This window comes from Balaenoptera musculus, chromosome 15, assembly GCF_009873245.2.
Source record: "Balaenoptera musculus isolate JJ_BM4_2016_0621 chromosome 15, mBalMus1.pri.v3, whole genome shotgun sequence".
In the NCBI taxonomy this organism is placed as follows: domain Eukaryota; kingdom Metazoa; phylum Chordata; class Mammalia; order Artiodactyla; family Balaenopteridae; genus Balaenoptera; species Balaenoptera musculus.
The window spans coordinates 80,015,063-80,035,791 of NC_045799.1; the positions used below are offsets into that span (position 1 = coordinate 80,015,063).

The window sequence follows — 20,729 nt, forward strand, 5'->3', positions numbered from 1 at the left end:
TCTGACCAGAGGCTCTAGGAGGCTTTGGGGAACTGAGCTTTGCTTTTTCTAAGTCTCCTCTATAGCTCCTCACGCGAGTGTCCTTTCCTTACATTGGTACATTTTTTTTTGTTCAGCAACTCTCTCATTTTGAAAAGTTAGACGTGTAGAGACCACCAGTGTTTGGGTGGCAGCCCTGGAGACAGACGTCTGATTCTGCTGGAGAAGCCCCCGCTGGCCCCCCTCCCCCTCCCGCCTCCCACCCCCCCTCCGCATCTCCAGACCCTTGGGTTCTTTGGGGCGGGGGAGGGCAGGAGGCAGAAGACGGTCACCACTGGAGTGATAGCAAAAAGCATTTATGACAACAACAACGACACAAAATAACAATATACTCCTGATAAGTACTTAAAGGATTAACCTAATAATAAATAGAAGAGGCTAGAAATAATTTTTTTTTTCTCAAGGAAACATCCTTTTATAATTATCCTCACGCACGCTGGCGGGTCAGTAGCAGTCAATCCATCTCAACAAGAAAAGGTTAAGTGCTGGAAGGCAGAGCTGTGGTCTCACACTGGAGAAGGTTCTCAGCTGCTGAGTCACAGACCCCCTCCACCCGCCCTGCCACCCAGCCAGAAGTTCTGGTGGGTACCCGTGGGCCCTACACGCCTAGCTTGGCGGTCAGCAAGAGGCAAGCTGAGATGGGGGTGGGGGGGTGCTGGGGAGGCCTGTTTTCCCTTCAGTTCATGAACACACGGAACTACAGTGAACAAACTCGTCCTACTCCTCCACAACCTGAATCGTCCTGGTCTAAAGCTTACTTTGAGTTCATTTGGTGTGCAATACGTTACATCTTAAAAATGAAGAAAAATGATTTCTATTGCACAGAGCTTTTACACATAGTCATCTATTTAAGTGCTTTCTGTTTAAAGCAAACTAGGCAAAAAAAAAAAAAAAAAAAAAAAAAAAAAAAAGAGAAAAGAAAAAAAAAAGGAAAATGAGAAAAGGAGAAAAAAGGGAACCAGAAAACAAAAGCAGCCCCGTGCCACTTCAATGCATCTTGCTGACTGGTGTCTGGTTTCACCAACGGAAGTCCCAATGCTTCCGTACACACTGTGCTTCTGATTATTTTCCATAGGGATGTAGCCATGACATTGGGATATAAGGCACCTTTCCTTTCTGATCACAGAAAGCTTGATACATAGCATATAGCATATTTTGTGGTAGAAATGAAAGCCTAAACGCTACAGAAATTACAGTAACACAGACTCTACACTATTGGATAAGCTAAAATGATCCATGAAAAGCAACTCAAAGCTATTTTAAATGTTGAATAGCGGGGATGGGGAAGTGTACATTTATGCCTAGCCTAATGTCTTTCTCTCACTCGCCTTTTTTTTTTTTAAGGTCCTTCACCTACAATGCCCAACTTTTAAAATTAGCATTTTGGAGGAGACTAGGCGCTTTGGAAATGTCTTGTTAAAGCTAAATGTCACTTCATCCAAAAATGAAAATGGGGAGGATGCCACGGACAGCGTGGACACAGTCTCTTTGGAGGGAAGGTGGTGACGGAAGGGGTGGTAGCAGGGCCTGGGCTGGTGGGGGCAGTTCCTGCGATGGGACAGAGGGTGGGGGGGGGGGGGGAGGAATTGCATGTCCTTCTTTTTCCCTGACCAGGAATGAGGCTCCCAGGCTGCTAGGGCAGGGCAGACTCCAGGGCAGGGCTCATTTTATGCTCAGCTCGGCACTGCCCACGCCCCTTCCTCTGCCCCCTCTATCAGCCCCGAGTGCTCTGGCCTCAGTTTTCTGCACATCTCTAAGGGTCTCAAAGCCTTGATCTTTTTGGAACTTTAATTGGCAACTTGCTTTCCCTTCTTTTCCCGGTAGCTTTCATCTACCAAAAGGCAGCGACGGATGGGAATGGGAATTAACATTGCCAAACTGGACCATCCTCTAAGCAAGCAGGTGTGCTGGCCGGACCGACATTCAGTGCACTGGGGAAACAGGCGTACATCATGTTGGAGGCCCAGGCCACCACCTTGACACTTAGGGCAGGAGCTCTGCCTCGGGGGTCACGAAGGCTCCCCTAACGCCATCAAGGCCCAAACGAGACCACAGCAGCCCTCCCGGTAAGCGCTTCCAAATTCTTTCCATCAGAACACTCTGGCCACCTCACCTAACCAGCAGCCGTGGGAGCTGGTTTTCTTCAGCACGGGGCGGAAACTGGCCTATTCTTTGGGGAAGAAAGGGTCACGTGACTGAAGACTGGGCATGAGGGCTGGAGAAGGCCGTATTCTCTCCTGTCCTTCAGAAGATTCCCATGGAGGTCTCACAGAGGGGCTGAAACGATAACCTCCCAGTGCCAGAGACAACAGAGCTCCCCGAGGCCAAGTGGGAATCCTGGGGAAGTGACCTCACGTGGCCATGGAGGGGCAGCCCAGGGCAAGGGAAATGGCTGTGACGGATCTTAACAGCTGAGCAGGAATGGACAGAGTGCAGAGGCGGGCCAAAGGCAAGGCCCTCTGAGGCCCGAGACGGCCCCTGCCTGCAAAGGAAACAGCTGTGAGAGCTTCAGGAACAGGTGGAAGTCAAGAGGAGAGTCCCCGTGGCTCACAGAGAACAGCTGTCTGTCCGTGTTGTGCTCACAAGAGGGAAGCCGCCTGCCCACCAGGCCAAGATACACTCATGGACGCCACACTTCTAGGTTTTCTCTTCCCAGATCCCACTTGCCTCACGTTTCTGAGGGGTGAGGGGTGAGGTCGAGTGGGAGCATGGTTAGTGAGGTAGAAGGGGACAAATGAGTGTGACAACAAAGGACATCCAAGGAGGGAGCCAAACCTCCAGGCTTAAGGGGCATGGCTACCAGCCCACCACGCTCGCCAGGACCTCTCCCTGCTCCATCTCCCCCACGCAGCTGGCTTACTGGCCTCAGAGAGGAGCAGCCTGGGACGGCTAAGGACAGACTCTTGTTCTCACAGGCCCGTCGAGAGGTGCCTGCCATAGTGCATTTAAGGCAAAGGCTACTGTCCCCAAGTTCAAGACCTAGTAAATCACCATCGCTCTTTCACTCTGTGCCCATCCCTGAAGGACGGGCGTTATGCTCCCCCTGGCTCCTCTGCTATTTTCAGGGAGGTTTGTTTTCCTACAATCAGAGGAATGAAAAACATTGCATAGAAAGTCAATAGAGTTCATTGATCACCCCTGCATGTAAGGACATGAATTCAGGGAGAACAAAGAAATCCAGGCCAACTTTAGCCAGAAAGGCACCTGCCTGCGGACAGAGCTGTCCCGTGACTCGTCCCAACCTCTTAGGGCACGACTTCCAGGTGATCTGAGGATAGTTAGCTGATGCCAGAGCTTGCGTACAACCTGCCCTCTGCTTGGTCTGCTCAGGGCTGTGGGCTGATGTGGCCCCAGGCATGGAGGCATTCGGGTGTTTCCTTCCTCCTGGAGCTGGCGGCTGGGCCTGGGGCTGGCTGCGGAGGGTCTCTCACAGCCAGAGGGAGCACAGACGCACACTTAACCCAAAGCTCTGTTGTACTCTGGGTCTGGACCACCAACCAGCATATGTGGCTTGTAAATGGGGGGGAAAACAAAGATGCCCACAGGAGGGAGATGAGCAGGGAGGCATTTGTGCTTTGGAAGTTCAGGGAAACTGTCCCAGGGAGGCCATGAACTCTCATCTTTTTGCCTCGGTCACTTTCCCAGACGTAGTGGCCATGGCTTGAGAGTAGTCATACAAGTCAAGATCCTGGCATTTCCTGGAGACTTCTCTCCAGTCTGCTGACCGTAAGCCACCTCGTGTCGTGATGTTCTTTGGGAAGGTAGGCTCTGAGGAAAACCGAGTTAGAGCTAGATGGCTGTGGTAATCCTTTCTAAAGAAGGGCGGCCTGGTAGACAGAAATCACAGACAACCCTGCCTGATCCAGAAGTTCAAGGGAAGAGGTCATCTGGGAGCCAGGTGGCGGGAGCGAGCGGGCACAGGGCTGGGACAGAACCCACACCCCTTCCACCTCAGACAGCACAGGAGAATGTGGGCAGGAACCAAGGGTCAAGAGGCTGAACGTGAACACTGATTGTATGCGGAGCCTCCACTTAGCCAGCTAAGTAACGGCAAAAACCTTAACTTATGAACACTGCCTTCAATTAACAAAAAGAAGCCATTTAAAATGGTATAATGGAGCTTGTAATTAAGTGTTAGTGTTTTATACGAAACCGTTTTCCCCAGGGGAGAGGTACAAATCAGCTTTTTAAACTGATGGAGCGGAAAGAGGAAGAGGTCGGCTGCCTGTGGGAGCTACTGCTTGGAACGCCAGCCAGCTGAAGGTAAAGCCCACGGAGAGGATGCTGTTCAAGGCACTTGAATATTGCTTCTCAAGATGAAAGATCAACCCTTGGACTCAAAATGAGGGGCGCAAAGAGGAGGGGGACACCCCCTCCCCCCCCCAGGTTTCTGTTATTTAGTGGCAGCTCTTAAAAGTATTATAGTGACAGCTTAACACAAGAGATCATAGGGTTGGGATCGCAATCAAAAAAAAAATAAAATAAAATAAATAGAGGAAAAAATACAAACATGGAACTGCAAGCAAAATTTAACCAACTGATTGTATCGAGCACCCAGATGTAAGTCTGGCAAAAAAGATAGAATGGAAATCAACAATAACCTAGTTTAAAAAAAAAAAACAACCAACAACAAAAATGACTAAATTGCCTGGAAGAGCCAAAGCGGCTGTTTTCGACGTTACTATTTGGCCACTAGGATGGACAGATTTATACTTTTTCAATTTCCTCAGATTTCACACCTTAGTAAATAACAGTCATGCCTTTAAAACGAAAATACTACCCTAGTATTCCCTGTTAACGCCCTGCTTTTCGTTCTAATGAAAATCAGGTATTTGGAGATTCAGCACACGTGACGACAAAATTCCTCCTTGAGGTTTTCGTGGAGAGGACACCACAGTACTGTCAGGGGCTCTGCTGCTGTTGTGAGGGTCACGAATGCAAACTCGCTCTTCTCACCGCACCTGGATTCAGCCAGATGTGAATCCGTTTTCCCCTTAAGCTCCTCCATGTTGAATTCTCTGCTCACTGAACCAGATTTCAAGTTCAGAGATGATATGCAACCATCGAAAGACAAACGGCCTGCCTCCCAGCCTCCTAGAGCCTTCTGCAAACTTCTTATTCATGAAAAGGCATTGTCTTTAGTGTAGTGACTCTTAAACTTGTGAAAACTTGAACTAAGTGCTGCAGTTGCAGGTTAAAAGACTGTAAATGAAAATACATAATTTCTAAAACATCATGCAAGAAATGTGGTTTCACATCTTACAGTCAAAGTCCTACAAGTTAATTAATACAAGCACACTGAGGTGTAATAGCGGGAGCATACCTTTAAAATTAGAACTCCCTCCCACCCCCCCCAAATCAAAAAAAGGTAATATTAATTAAACTTAAGAAATAATGAATGCACCATTAAAATGTCATCCAAAGATGTTGACCTAAGACAAAGGTTTCAATGATACACAATACGGTCAAAAAGGTTTCAATCAGTAATATACAGTATGACAACTACATCTTGTAAATTATACCCAATACTGCCGGCAGTCTATCCCTCTAAAGAATATTTGCCCCTCTCATCCCTTCCTAACAATCAGATAATAAAATACAGCACCTATAAATAAGCAAAAAAAAATATATATATATACCGAAATCATCTATTGTTAGTTTAAAGATATGGCAATAAAGGAGTCTAAATTAGCAAACTTGTAGAAGCCATAACTGATAAAACAGCTTATTGAAAAAAGGTGGCAGTAATGCACTCTATGTGTGCACAGGTACTTAAGAAAATACACAGACGTATAAAATTGCACACACGCACACACGCACACTCTCATCCACCTCTGTTCTCACGCATATACACATAGACGACAGGAGGAAGCAGAGACAAGTTAGACTTTTGATTTGTACTTAGACTGCCCTAAACTGTGCATAAAAGAACGTTCCAAGAGGCAAAATGAATGGAGGGCCAATGGTCTGGTCTGGATGTGAAGAGCATCAGCGTTTTGGTGTGAGTTTGGGCCATCTCTACGGGGGTGGGAGCCGAGCCCAGACTGCCACGTTCTCTCTTCTGCAGGGAAGGAAGGAGGCTTCCCACGACGTCAACAGTCATCAGTGCTTGTGGTGGGAAGAAAGGGAGAGAGAGAGAGAGAAAGAGAGAGGGAGAGAGAGCGAGCGAGAGAGAGAGCGCGTGCGCGCGCGAGCCCTGCCCAGGCCCAGGGAGCGGCGTCCCCTGGTGGGGCTCAGTCCATCAGGTGCCCGGGAGAGTGGTGTGAGGTGCGGTGCCTTCTGTGTCGTGGAAAGACTGCTGCCTACGAGGGGCCCTGTGTGGCCCCAGATCTGCCTGCGGCGACCTTCGCGGCCTACTCTTTCCTCCTTTCTTTCAACGCTCGTATGTGTGCAAGACGCACTAACACAGACGTAAGACACCATAAATTAAACAAAATGAACGGGTACGTGCTACAGTTCTAACTTGTCTCCTACACCTCCGACATATGAGGTCTGATCAGCGTGCTCTGCGGTTAGAGGTTAAAAAGCAGATTATAAAATACCTAGATTCGGATCTTTTCTTTTTGTCCTGATTTGGCCTAGAATGGAGTGTATTAAACGAACCCTGGTCAGCAAAAGCCCAGAGTCAGTTAAAGCTATGGATCAATGTGCACTACATGTCAGGATTCTATTCACGTACAAGAAGACACTACGTCAGCTACCACAAAATCAGATAGTTTCCTGATGTGACTTTTCTTTTTGTTAAAAAATATGTGAAGTAAATGTGTTTTACTTTAATTCAAAGTTTCAAAGGAGAAGATTCTTTGCTTGAAAATATTTAGGAATCCAAACTAGTGTGTTTAGAGTCGGTTTGACTGTGCAATCTCTTAGTGGCAACTGAACAGCTACAAAAACTTTCTTTTTAAATTTTTCTGAAAAATCCCCCCCCCCTTTTTTTCCTGGTTTAAGAAGATAATAGTGTATTATCGCTCTGAAGCCATTAGATGGCAGATAAAAAGCCCCCTTTTAATATGTGGGTTTGATTTTTTTTTTTTTTTTTTTAAAGCCCACACGAAAGAGGAGGGCGCAAGGCAAAGCTGTAAGAGTTATTCCAGAACCTGTGGAAATCACTTAGGGCAATAAAAAAAACACTTCAGGGTACAAAAAAGCTCGACTACACATTTCCGTTTTCTTCCTTGAAAACACGACATAGATTGGGCTTAATGCTCCTTTGTTTTCTATATGCACCTTGGCCTATGGCGATTTTGCCCTGTGGCCCGCAGGGCGGTAAGTGCGCAACACGGTCCAGGCCGCGGAGTCGGCGCCCCCCCCTCCTGCCCGGCCCGGCTCGGCCAAACTCGGCCAGACTCGGCCCAGCTCGGCTCGACTAGGCCCAGCTCGGCCCGACTCGGCCCTGCCCGGTCAGGCGCGGCCCGGCTCGGCCAGACTCGGCCCGGCTCGGCGGGACGGGCGGGCGGCGCCCTCTCAGAACTCCCATTCGATGGGCTCCTCCCGGCTGGCGGCCTTCTCCAGGCGGTGGATTATGCTGTTCAAGTTCGCGGCCTTCTTCTTCCTCAAGGGGTTGTCTCGCGAGTCCCTGGCGCCCGCCGCCTCCGGGAGGCCGAAGAGGCTCTGCAGCGAGCTGGGCCTGCGGGCGGCCGCGGGCGCGCTGGTGCTTGGCAAAGCGGAACTCCTGTCGGCGCCGTCCCGGGCCCTGCACGGGCCCTCCCCCGGCGGGGCGGCTGAGGTAGCGGCGTCCTCCCCGGCCGCGGGCGCGGCGGCGGCGGGGTTTGGCACGGGCCCCGGGCCGTCCGCGGGGCCCTCGGGCGGCGGCGGCGGTGGCGGTGGCGGCGCCCGGGGCCGGCTCTCGTCGGTGGCGGCGTCCGGGGCCGGGGCCCCCGAGGGCGGCGGCTCCGCCTTCTCCGCCGGCCGCGGCGCCTCCTCCCGCTCCTCCGGGGCCGCGGCCGCCTCGGCCGGCCCTCCCTGAGACTTGGCGGCGGCCGCGGGGCCGCCTGACTCTTCGGCGTCCGCGGCGCCCGGGCCCTCGGCGGCCTCCACGCCGTCGCAGCTGTCGCCCTCCGAGCTGGGCGCTGCCCGGCCGCTCCGGGCCGACGGCGAGTCGCTGGCCCCGGCCTGGCCCTGGCTCCCGGCCTGAATCTCCTCAATAAACAGTTCTCTGCGGATCCGAGACCTACGAGACACAAGCAGGGGGGCGCCATGAGGGGGCCGCCGCGCACGGGCGCTCTGCGCCCCTTCCCTTGCGGCCTGAGCCTCCTGCCATCTCCGCCCCGACGCCCTCTCTCCGTCCACCGCACCGCATCTCACACTCCCACCCGCCGGACAGCCGTTGAGGCCCCTACGGGCCCCAGAGCGGAGCAGGGCCCGCTCCCCGGCGGCCCTTCTTTAAAGCCGCCCCCCGCTTCCCAGCCAGGAGCCAGCAGAGATCCCGCGGTTTCCTAAACCCGGTGCCTCTGCGTAACCTGTCCCTTGGCTGGCATGCCAGTCCCCTCTTCACAAGGATGGAGCGCCAGCGTTACTTATTTAATGGCACGGTTCCTCCACCTCCAACCAGGCTGTGAATGGCGAGGTCCCATTCTAGCATGGTGCTTGGTGTACAGTGATAAAGGCCGACTGCATTCATACATGGAAGGCGAGCGTGAATGATAACCACTGCTTCCTCATCTGGACTTCGTGACAGAGAACCAATTACTAGTCGGTGCCCAAAGTGAAAATCTTCAGTGTCCCGCTCTGAGCCACGGGCCAGGGCCTCTGGTCAAGGCTGAGGCGGGATTCTGACAAATTATGTATTTCAACTAATTCCCTCCTCTAAAAGAAAAGATCAAGCATGTTTTAATCAAGCTGAGTTCAGCCTGCGGTGGAAAGTGTGCTTCACTGTCTTGTCGGGTCTGAAGGAAACAGCTACAGAAGGGCCCTGGCCTTCCCTGTTTTGGAGCCCTTCGTGATGTCATGACAGGGCTGTTGTTAAGTCTGTTTTGTTTTGTGTCGGAATTTCTCTTCCCATCAAGCTCACAGTACTAGGCTCAGTCAGAAGTCTCCCCAGGTGTTTCTTCCAAAGAGCTGAAAGAGCCTCTGATCATGAGCCAACTGTTAGTGGAAAAGCATCTTCAGGGAAATGAGCACCAAGCCCAGTGTCCTGCAGAAACTGGGCCTGCAGAGAGCCCTGGGGTTAGGCACACACGAAGATATTTTCTACAGTGTATATAACTCAATAAAGATAACATTTTTTGAGAACCCACACTATGCCAGGTCCTGTGCTGGACGTAGGGAGGCTGGGGCCAGGGAGGATCCGGCTGTAGTTGAGTCCAGTATATCAGAACTCTGGTCATGGTTATCTGCTACATGGTTTTTTTGCTCCATACATAGGGTGAGCTCTGACCCTTGTCCTGAAGATGCTTCCTGAGCCAGAGCTACCCGGGTGAGATCCTGAAGCCCCCCCAGAAGTTCCCAGGGATAACGGAAGACTTTCCTCCTTCCCTGGGGCTACCTTGGGAGCCCGTGAAACGGCAGCTCCCATAAACAGCTTCCTGGGCACTTTGCTGGGAGGGCGAACGTGCTCTTTGCTGGCTTTTAAGCCCTTTGGCAGCCAGAAATGCCCGTTGGGATGAACACCCAATCCCATTCCACCCTGGTTACGGAGGTGGGAGGCTAGACGGGCAGCTGAGGGTTTGGTCCCATCCAGGCCACAGGCCCACCCTGGACTAACTCTGAGTCTCGGGGGCAGCCTGGCCCGGCTTGGTGAACAGGCTTTTTGGAACCAGGCAAACCTGGGTTTGAAATCTGGCTGGTCACTCACTAGCCGGGCAACTTGGGCAAGTTCCTTAACCTTTATGAGCTTCAGTTTCCTTAGCAGAAAAATATGGAGAATAGTGTCTTCCTTGCAGAGATGTTACAATTAAATATTAATGTATACTATAGGACACAAAGTAGACAAAAAAAAAAAAAAAAGTGAAAGAAAAAGAAAAAGGAACTATTCTTCTGTTCTTACCATCTAGCTGCCTTTTCAACGACAAAGTCCCCGTTATAAGCACTGAGGCTGAGACAGAAAGGCTGAGGGAAGAAAGGGACAACTTCATGCCCAGGGCCTGGGATCCAGGCTGCCACCCTCACTGGCTCGGCTAACGTGTATAATAACCTTTCTCTGTAAAACGGGGCTGGCAGCAAGCACTGAATTCGACTGCTGATCAGAGGAAGTGATGAGATAACATCTACAAAGCTCTTGGCTCAGTGCCTGGCACATGTTATATGCTCAGCAGATACGAGACGTCATCCTTCTTAGCCCTAGGTTTGTCTCCATGTCCCTGAGGAAGATTATCTTCTGGTCTAGAAAGATCAGGTCCCAGAAGCAAATCTGGTTTTCAGACAAGTCATGCAAGGCTGACAGGATGCCATGGCTTTTAGGGCTTGGGAGAGTTTCTTCTAATGGACCTGTTCTTCTCCAGGAGACCAGGTGTCCTGTGCTATGTTGTTCTGAAACTCCTGGGTAAGTGGTCACCCTAGAATACTTCTAATTTCCTTAGGGTGAAAGGGTAAGAGGAAGTAAAGTTTTATTTTATTTTTTTGATGGGGGCAAAAATCGACCCCAAACATTACTAAGGGTTCCAGTGGCGCAGTAAAAAGTAAATCAACTTCTGTTTAACTCCTGTGGAAAGAACCTAAGAAACTGCCCTCTCGCTTAGGAATTAAAACACGCTCAGTGCATGTGTGCTGAGTGCTACTGTGTGCTCGTCCTTGTGTGAAGCTCTGTGAGACGTACCAGGTAAGCTGGTCTGGACTAAGCATTTAAGGGAAGAGCTAAAGCCATGGAGAGAGTGCTCGCTCAGCTGGAATCTCTGCTCTGCACTTTTCCTTTGGGTGACCTTAGGCAAGGGACTTCAATTCTTTGGGCTTTATGCCAGTTCTGAATGACCTGGTGCCGCTTCTCATCCAACCTATTTTGTGGCTTATAAAATTCTTCTCTAGTTCAGTTCTTCTTTCAAGACCCTGCCGTATCATACCTCTTCCAGGATATGCATCCAGATCTCCGCAGGTGAAACTCATCTCTGCCCTTGGTTATCCCACGTGACTTACCAGCCTGCTTTGTTGTGGAGTACGTTTGACGGAAGGCATTTATTGCACATCCATCTACTCTAGGTCTGGACCTGAGCTCATGACTAGCTTTTGAGGTTCTACTGCTATTCTTCCCATCTCCCCCTTCTCTCTTTATAGTTGAATTTGCTTAAATGCTCAAGTGAGGCATCTCCACAATGACCAGCTGACCATCATGTGATGGCAGTACTATGGTGGTCAGGAGGCCAGCTGGGAAACGTGGAGAGTGCATGCCCTGGCCAGGAGGCAGTGACTGCCACTCAACTGAGGCCTGTAGGGGGATCTGGAAAAAAAAAAAGGTGGCCCCAGCAGGGCCAGGGGAAATGGCTTTGGAGATGTTTTGTGCGACTGGTAGCACCTTTACCCAGATACTCAGCAATCTACAGCTTCCGGCACCCCTGTCCAGGGTTGTGATTCTTGCATTAAAATGGACGTAACTTGCAGAAGACTCAAAAGTACACATTCAAATGCACCTTTGTGTCTAGAAAGTGAAAGGAGGATTGTGTGACACCTGGCAAGGAGAGGCTCTGGTGAACTTCTGCCCGCGTTTCCATTCACTAGCCTTCACTGCACTTTAGTTTACTACTTTGGAGGTTTCCTTCCGTGCAGAGGGAGCTCTCCATTATTGTAACTGCTGACCTCACTCTGCCTCTGTTTTTATCTGATTGGTAAGTTTAGGATGAATAAGCTAGCCGGGCTCAGCTCACGTACTTTGTCTTCTTGGGAGCCAGCCTACACATGGGGAGGCCTGCCGGGGCCAGTGGTGCCATGATGGATAAACTGGCCTGGTTTTCAGGGTCAGGGAGCAAGTCTGTTTGGCTCTCACACTAAGCTACATCTGCTAACGTAGCCTTCATCAGCAATAAAGGTATTATTTTGGCTCCCATCTAATAGTTAAAAATTTTCCAATTTGTTCAGATCCTGGGAACAATTGTGCCCTGTCAGAAGCTCCAGCAGAGCCTATCCAATGAGGCAGGCCCCAGTTTGAGACACAACTCCTCCCTCTAGCCCCTGACTGTCTGTGATCTTATGTTGCCTGCCACTTATTTGAGGTGAGGAACCATGAGGGCTCCACCTGCACTGGTTATACATGTGTACTTGTCACCTTGGTATAACCAGGAGCACCTACCCCAGTTCTGCCGAGCCCTAGAGAAAATGATGTTTTGATGGGAACTAGCGATCGAGATGGCCGAGTACAAGGCATTAAACAGGCAGGAATTTCCATCAGGCCACTGAGAATTCTTGGTTTCTAGCAGTAGGGAGTCTTGGTTATAGCGGTGATCGACAATTCATTATCTGTCAGTGGATCTCCATTATCTAATCCCAACATTTTACCCCAGTCCTTTGTTCTAGAGGAGAGCACCGGGCCCTTCCCTCCTCAGGTAAGTTATTTAACCCCTCTGCGCTTTATGTTTTCATCTATAAAATGTGGAAAAAACTATATCTCTTACACAGTTGTGAGGATCAAGTGATACAGTGCTGGTTAAAACACATAGCTCAGTGTCTGTAGACCTAGTAGATGCTCAATAAATCTTCATTAACTCATGACTTTCCCAGAAGAAAGGGTCTTACACTACTTGACTTAATTACAAAACTAATCAAACTAATTTGGAAAACAATACTGTAAAAGACCCTGAGAAGCATTAAAAAAAATCACCAAATACACGGTCACTACTGTGGAACCATGAATGACTACACTCTCCCTTTTTAAATGATAGCCCTGAGAGATTTTTTTTCTGGTCTCTAACTATATGACCCTACGTCTTTGGGGTTTAAAACGCCAATACGAATAAGAAGCCAATTAACTGACCAGACCCCAAGTTCTCAGTCCCCAGCACGTTGTCCTTGTGCATGGTGAACGGCCAGTCTGCAGTACCCGTCGGCCTCTTCCCGAGGGCTGAACGCGCGCTCTCTAAGCTGTAGCTGACTTACTGGGCGAGAGCAGGGCCGTACCTGTAATTGTGGAACCAGTTGATGACAGTGCTGGTTTTCAAGTTGAGCTGGGTGGCGAGTTCTTCGATGGTTTTTGGTGACGGGTATGGCTTTTGCTGATACGCTCGTTTCAGAGCTTCCTTCTCTTCGGGAGCCAGCACCACTCGGGGTTTCTTCAGCTGGTGCTGGGGCTGGGGGCTGGCGCCCTGGCTGTAGTCGATGCCAGCGGACGGGGGCTCGCAGGGCTGGCTGTCGCTGACCGAGCTGTGCCGCCGCTTCATGTAGGCTGAGGGAGGGAGAGGAGTCAGACTGAGGTGCAGGCGCCGCGGGGAGACCCGCCCCGGCCCCAGCCCCGGCCCCGGCGCTACGCGGTACGCCCTCCGCTCCCAGACATTGTTGTGTGGACCGTGGCAGCTCCCTGCTCTTCCGAGAGCATCTCAAAACACCTGGACCAGAACCATTCTGAAACCCAACACACGCTCATCGAGGACCTGCTCTGTCGTGACGTGAGGTCCCCGTCTGTCCCTGCACGACCCACGGTTTAGTGGGGACACAGAGAAGTATACAGATAGGTGACCGCAGTAAGGTGTGATACGGGAGGCAAGCGTGGGGTGCCACGGAGGCGGGCGCTGAGGGAGAGTACTGAGCTCAGCCTGGGGAGGGGGCCGGGGAGGCTTCCTGGGAGACATGATGATTAAGCTGAATCTTGAAGGACAAAGGGATTAACCAGAAAAACTAGGCAGCGAAGTAGAAGATGGTAGGAGGCTGCTCCAGAAAGCGGGAATAGTGGGTGCAGAGACACAGAGGCACGAAACAGCGCGGTCAGAGTGTGTGTGTGTGTGTGTGTGTGTGTGTGTGTGTGTGTGTGTGTGTGCGCGCGCGCGCGCGCGCACGTGGGGGGTGGGGTGTGCTGGAGTTGTCGGACCTAAAGGTGGAGAGACCGGCGGCCAGCGTAGGCCACAAGTTTGGACGTAGGTATTACCTAGAAAGCAGTGGGAAGAGACGAAAAGATTCTAATGAAGGGAATGATGTGATCAGCTCTCTGCTTCTGAAAGGCTGCCTTGGCGACAGCTCGGGAGGGTGGAGTGGGAAGGACTGAAAGGAAGAAGCTCAGTCGGGAGGAAAGAAGAATAAAGATCTGCACTAAGGCAGTGGTGACGGGGCTGGAGCAAAGCAGACGGATGGTGGAGCTGTGAGGCGTGGAACTGACAGACGTAGTGGCTGACTCAGCGAGGGACCAGAGTGAGCGGCGCTGAGGACGGCCCCCTGGTCTCAGGCGTGGGAGGTGAGCTGGGTGCTGGTGTCATTGGGCTGGGTATCACAGAAGGAGCAGACTAAAGGGAGAAGATGATGGTTCGTCTTGGAAACGTGGAGTTTGAGGGGTCTCTGGGTCACCCACGTCGAGATGTTCTGTAGGCAGTTGGAAACACAGGTGTTAAGCTCAGAAGAATGGTCCGGGCTAGAGAGAGGAACTTGGAACCACTAGAACAGAACCTGTAGTTAAGTCAGCGACCTTGATGAAAAAGAGAAGGGGCGAGAATGGAATCCTGGAAAACACCCACATGCAGAGGATACCCCAGGAAGCAGCAGCCGTGAAGGATCCAGAGACGGGAAGCAAACCAGGAGACAGTGGTGTGAGGAAGGGATGAGTGAGGAGTGAGGGTCCCTGCGTCAGTGCTGCAGAAAGGAAGGTCCAACAAGCACCCAGGATGTCCTGGGTGCTTAGACATTAGGAGGTAACTGGAGGCCTCGGTGAGCAGATAGAGCGGAGCTGTGGGAGCAGAAGCCAGACCGCAGTGGATTTAATAGTGAACAGGAGGTGAGAAAGTGGAGGTAGTGGGCAGGAGTTACTATTCTAAGAAGCCTAACTGTAAAAGAAACGTGAGAGACAGGATGGCTTCTAGAAGGGAAGTCCCAGGTCGAGGGTGGCCCTTTAAAGATGAGAGAGAGCTGATGTTTCCAAGCTGATGGGGGAGAAGACAGAGAGAGCTGGGGCTACAGGTGAGGGAGGAGACGGCCACCGGAGGTGCATGAGGTGGGTCCTGAATACAGGAGTAGGCGTGGGGGGGAAGGGTGGGGTGGGTGGACATACAGACACGTTTATAGGGACTGAGGTGGGGAGAGTTGACAGCCTTGGTTTTCTTTATGAAGTAGGAAGGCAGGAGGAGGGGTGATCTGAAGAGATGGAAATGGAGTCTTGAGAGAGGTCGGTGAGAAATGGTGGTGGGGATGGAGGGGGTGATGGCGGGGGTGGGGAGAAGCACAGAGGACCCTACTGAAACCGGAGATACAAATCTGAGGCGGCACCGACCCGTGTAGGTCCCAGACGCCAAGGAGGTTGGGTGAAGAAGACGGGCAGGGCGCTAACCCAAGGCTGGGATTTGCAGGGGGATGAGGAATGAAAAGGTGTGCGATAGAGTATCATGGCCAGAGAGTACCAAAGCGGGGATCGGGGCAGGGGGTGGTGTTCTGGGGAAGGAGAGAAGGGCAGCAGAGGGCAAACTGCTGGGGGAAAGCCTGGGAGGGGATATCCAGGCTCTGGAGCCATCTGGGGTCAGCTGGGATGAACGGAGAAACGTGGAAAGGTGGACGGACAGGGAAATGTGGTCAGTGACGGGGGACCTGAACTCAGGCTTTGAGAGGTAGAGTAGTTGTGGGCGAGGATGCAATTTGGGGAATCAAGGGTTGAGGAGGTCAAAGAACTTGAGGCCTGGGTGCTGGAGAGGTCAGATGGGGCTTAAAATTCCCCTGGATGAGGCAGGACATGGGCGTGGAGGAAGGCGCTGATCCAGGGGCCACAGTCTTGAGAAAACGCAGACAGTGAGCAGGAGGTTGGCGGACGGAGATGAGAAGGGGCTTCGAGAAACCCTGCTGGACCGAGCTTGGAGGAGGCTCCTAACCCAGGAGGGGAGGATCCGCCAGAGCAGGGCTCAGAGGTCAGGAAATGCGCGGCCCGGAAGGCACAGCAGCTGGCGCGAGGGGAGGGCGTGTGCTGTTCACGTGTCTTTTGACTGTGGAATAAGGGTTAGGAGGAGCGGTGGGGAGCGGGCTGAGACAAGGCTCAGGGACTCAGGTGCGACTGTCACCTGGGGATGTGCTGCATGGGCTGCGAGGTAAATGGGGGCTGATTCCTGGGAGAAGATATTTGCTCTCCCAGTGCTGTGTGTGCTTCGTCTGCTCCTTTCTGTTGTTACGTGTCATTAATCACCAACTACGCTTCAACTTAAAAACCATCTGGACTTCTTGAGCAAACGAATCATCCATAGAGGTCATTCTAGTGAACTAATTTGGAATACGGTCTGAAAATTCCTTAAAACTTCTGAAAACTGATGAAAGTTGAGAAACAGTGTTATTTAATTCAAACGGCACGGGGTAGTAAAAGCAGTTATCTGTCAGCAGCAGCAGCAAACATCTGTCATCCGGTCCTCACAGTTACCCTACGGGAGACAGACCAGTATCACTCCTACTTACAGGTGGAAAAACTGGAGCCTAGAGAGGTTCAGTGGTTCACCTGAGGTCACACAGCTAGTAAGTGACCGAACTGAGAGGCTGACCTAAGTCTGTTCTGGGCAGCACTGCCTGCCCTGCCCAGCCGGCTGGTGGCCAGCCCCCCTCCCCGCCTCCGCCCCGCCCCGCCACGGCATGGGAGCGGGGCCCGGGGCTGTGTCCACGGGAGCCGAGGGAAGCCAGGGAGACACACTTCAGCAGCACTGACACGTGGGTCTCAAATGTCACAGAAGACTATCAGGGTCCATCTGTAGCCTCCAGGGAGGGGAGCCCAGCCCCCGAGCTAGCTGAGGCTGCGTGTGTGTGTGTGTGTGTGTGCGCGCGTGTGCGTGTGTGTGTGTGTGTGCGCGTGTGCGTGTGTGTGTGTGCGCGCGCTATCTCATGAAGGGAACAGAAAGCAGAGGGCGGACTAGGGTAGAGAAAGAGATTTACAAGAATGAAAGAAAGGAGAACAATAAAAGATGTGCGCTGAAGGGAGAAGAAGCAAAAGCTTTTACGGAAGAGGAGGAAGTGCAGCGTACATGGGAAGCCTACAGTCTGGATTGCCTGGTGCAGAATTTTTAATCTAGGCTAGACTGGGGGCAAAGCTTATTTTCATCTATTTTAAAGGGATACAAATTATTTTAATAACTCTCATTTCGTGAGCGCCTATATGTGCTGGTTGTTATACTAGGTACATTCTAATCCTTACAACCGGAAAAAGTATTACCTTCATTTTACAGATGCTGAAACTTAGGCTAGGGAGTTACTTAACGTGCCATTTTATGATTAGAACTCAGACATAACTGAGAAGCAGATCTTCTCCCCCTAAAATGAATGTGGTGAAGAGTCAAGAGGCTAGAAAGAAATGAGCCTGGTCTGTCCAGCCAGTCCCCTCGCGTTGGGCGGGTGACCGATCGTCTATGGAAATCACAGGAAGTGCTGTGCCCTGGGTCACCCGCTCTTGTGTCTGAGGGGTCAGATGCCTCGGCCTCCCGCTGGGGCTGGTTAGCGAGCACCCCTACTGGCGAGAGTTGACAGGGGGCCTGCAGCTGCTCAGGGACTTCGGGATGTGAGGAGGGGCCTGGGCCCCAGTGAGACAGAACTCTTCTGTGACACAAGATGGCGCCCAGAGCCTGTGCAGGAGGGAGTGGAGGCCTAGGAAGCCCCCAGAGATCTATTTGTGGAGGCTGAGGTCCTTTTCTACTGGCCCAGGAGAAGCACCCCAGGGAGTGGTCGGGCCAGGGCCCGTGCACAGGAGGTGGCCTTCAGGAGGGATGCCTTCTGACAGAGCGCACGCAGCTTTAAAACCGCTTGGGGTGGGCTCTTGTTCAAAGTCTGTGATGGAGGTATTGGGTTCACGATACCATTCTCTCTGCTTTTATGTCTGAAATTTCCCATGATAAAAAGTCAGAAAGTTTTGGGCCCCTGGAGCCTGCAGCAGTGCCTGCAGCTGCCCACGGCTGCGGCCTGTGTCAGAGCCTCGGTCTGCAGTCTGAGGGCGGGCAGGGCGGGAGCCCCCCGGAAGGGCCCCGGCTGGCGTGGCAGCCGCTGCCTGGGCACGTGGTCCCGGCGTGGCAGGCACTCGGCCCAGGGCAGCAGAACACATGCGTATCTGAGAGCACTGGCTGTGAAGCCTAACAGCCCACGTTTGGATTCCTGCTTATGCCAACCTGAAGTCAGGTAAGTTTCATGATGCCAGAGCCTCATTTTTCCTGGATAATAACATCTCTACTGGATGGAGTTATGTGGGCTGAGCGAAGTCTCAGCACAGTGTCTGCAAATAGGAGGCACTTTGAACCTACAAGTCTCTAGACCAGGGACTCTCCCTCCCTCTCGGAACCCAGCCCTTTCCCTGGTTGGGTGAGGACAGCGATGCCGGGCTGGAGGTGAGCCGCACACGCCCCTGGTGTGAATTCAGAGGGTTCGAGCCTGGGCTCCACCCGCCCCCGGCTCGGGCGCGCTGGGCGTGGGGCCGGGCACAGTCACACGGGTGGGTGTAATGCCCACTCTTTGGTGAGGTCCCCTGCAGAGGCTGAGGACGGGGGGCGGTCACGGCTTCCTACGGCCAGACCAGCAGCTGGTGCACGCTCTCCCACATCTAAGGGATTCAGCAGCCCCCGGGTGAGCTCGCAGCACTAAAGGTGACCCAGGACTGTCCCCTCCAAGGGGAGGACTCACTGACGAGGGGCGGCATGTGCAGTGCAAACCAGGACACAGAGCAGGTGTCACTTCCTGCCACCAAGGAAATCCCTCAGGGTTTCTCCTGTGCCGTAACCTGTAGCAGAACGCTGCTCAGCATTTGAGAGGGCTCGGGATGTGTCTGGAGAAGAGAGCTGCTCTTAGCTCTCTAGGAGGTCGTATCCTCTACAGCCCCCGAGACTAACGTAACAGCAAGAGAGAGGTCTGTCCTGGCAGGAATTTGCTCTGCTGTTCTCCAGGCTGGGCGACCTCCCTGGAGGCGGCTAACTTCTCTGAACCAGAGACTTCTTATTTACAAACGCATTTTTTAACCACCTCTTTGTGGAAGCCCTGCCATGTGGTACGCGTGCGATGAAGTGTTTTAATACCCCACCCACCCAACAAAACAAAAGACAACAAAGGAGCCACCACCAAGTGGCCTTATTCTCCTGAAGAAGAAAAAGGTACACTGGTCGCCAGGGTGACTGAGGAATTATCACAGTGCCCCCCAGGGCTAAATGCCTTTGGGTTCAGGCTGCCAGGCAGAAAAAGCCACAAATCTTCCCAGTCCTTTTAGGTACTCATCGGTGGATGATCATCAAAAAATCCTTTGCCCTGCCTTACAGTCCCTTGGGCATGGATCAATGTCCCTCCTCAGCTTGGTGTGAAGGCTTTAAAAGCAACAGCGCGTTTATAAATGAGAAAGCGATTGGCTGGGGCAGGCGGCAGGGAGTTACCTTTCTTTTCCATCCGTTTCATGTCCATCAGCTTCTCCACGTTGTTGGGGTCATTCAGCCACAGCTGCATCCGGACAAAGGGCTCCCGCCCCTTCAGACTGAGCTTGTGCCAGGGCTTTGGGCGAGCTAGGAGGTCGGAGACGGAGCCTTGGGTGAGCCCTAGGATGGTCTCCCCAAACAAGCGCTGACCTAGAGAGAGAACAGAACCAAGAGTGATGTCACTGCTGAGACCCAGGGATCTGGCGGGACAAGTATGTGTCAGGTTAAAATCAGAAACGGGGGTTCAAGACCCACAGTCTGATCAGCTGGGTCCTGGCTTAGAGCGCGCACTTTGTAGCAGCAGTTCCTCAACCAGACTGGTAACGAACTCCACTGGTGATGGAGTCAGTATTACTCTTGCATTCTGGCTACACACAAGGCTTCTCTCAAAAAAGCCTCTGGGCTTCGGATGGACCGAGGCCTGGATGACACCTGCGGCTTTTATCAGAGGTGGTTAATCCCAAACCCGAGCGCAGGAGGTTAAGCAGCTCGTGGGGAGACCTCCCTTTTACAGCCTCAAACCACAGGGCCGTCTGCACCGGCTCCTTTCACGATTAGTGAGGTTACCAGGTCCTGCTGAGAAAACAGGCCACTTGACCCAAGGTCACAGCAGGAAAGAGAAGAAGAAAGAGCTCCTCAGCTTTATTTTCCTGAAAAGCGGGCCATTTCCAACTCTAAAGTCTGTCCCCGCAGTTCAGGCAGCCTGCTCCCCAGGCTGATCAGAGGGTATTCCGCTCTGGAGAGCACAGCGGCGTGAGGTCTGCAATGTTCGCCGGAGGCTTAGAAAGAAAATTTCTCTCCTCTGAGAGCCATCCAGCTGCCAGTGAAGAGGGACCACCACTTTTAAAGGTACGCACGAGAACCAGGCACAACCTGGAGGACTGGCCGGGAGGACTTAAATGAACAGGACCGCTAGTGGAAGTGGAGACCGGGATCAGAGGCCAGTGTCTGGTACCATCAAGCCTACGGACCACGACACCGGCTCTGCCCCTCAGTGCAGGGGGACCGTGGACCACCGGCTTGTTCCCCCTGCGGCTCACGTCCTCCATCTGTGAGAGGGAAACACCCCCAGCTGCGCTCACAGCAGTTACAAGAGAAGCGGGGCTCTAAGCAAAAGTTTACTGCATGGAAAGCTTTGGATTTGAGAAATTAAGTTTTTTTGATATCAGTCACTTTAACTGAGATATACATTTATTGATTTTGGTAAACCTGTGGTTTCTCTGCTTTTCA

At 52.2% G+C, this 20,729-nt stretch overlaps 1 protein-coding gene across 6 annotated transcripts in view; it reads right to left on the reverse strand.

Annotated features, from left to right (window-relative positions):
* Positions 1-20,729, reverse strand: part of CUX1 (cut like homeobox 1) — a 373,348-nt gene that overhangs the window by 18,529 nt on the left and 334,090 nt on the right. For 3 of the 6 annotated variants that reach the window (XM_036824615.1, XM_036824614.1, XM_036824613.1), the window contains exons 22-24: positions 19,461-19,649; positions 13,078-13,342; positions 5,452-8,209 (exon numbers count right to left, since the gene is read on the reverse strand). The exons of the other annotated variants lie outside the window; for them this stretch is intronic. In XM_036824615.1, the coding sequence (XP_036680510.1) occupies positions 7,504-8,209; positions 13,078-13,342; positions 19,461-19,649 (1,160 nt within the window). In that variant the 3' untranslated portion in view covers positions 5,452-7,503. Of the gene's footprint in view, positions 1-5,451; positions 8,210-13,077; positions 13,343-19,460; positions 19,650-20,729 lie in introns of those variants that run through there. 6 annotated transcript variants of the gene reach the window in all.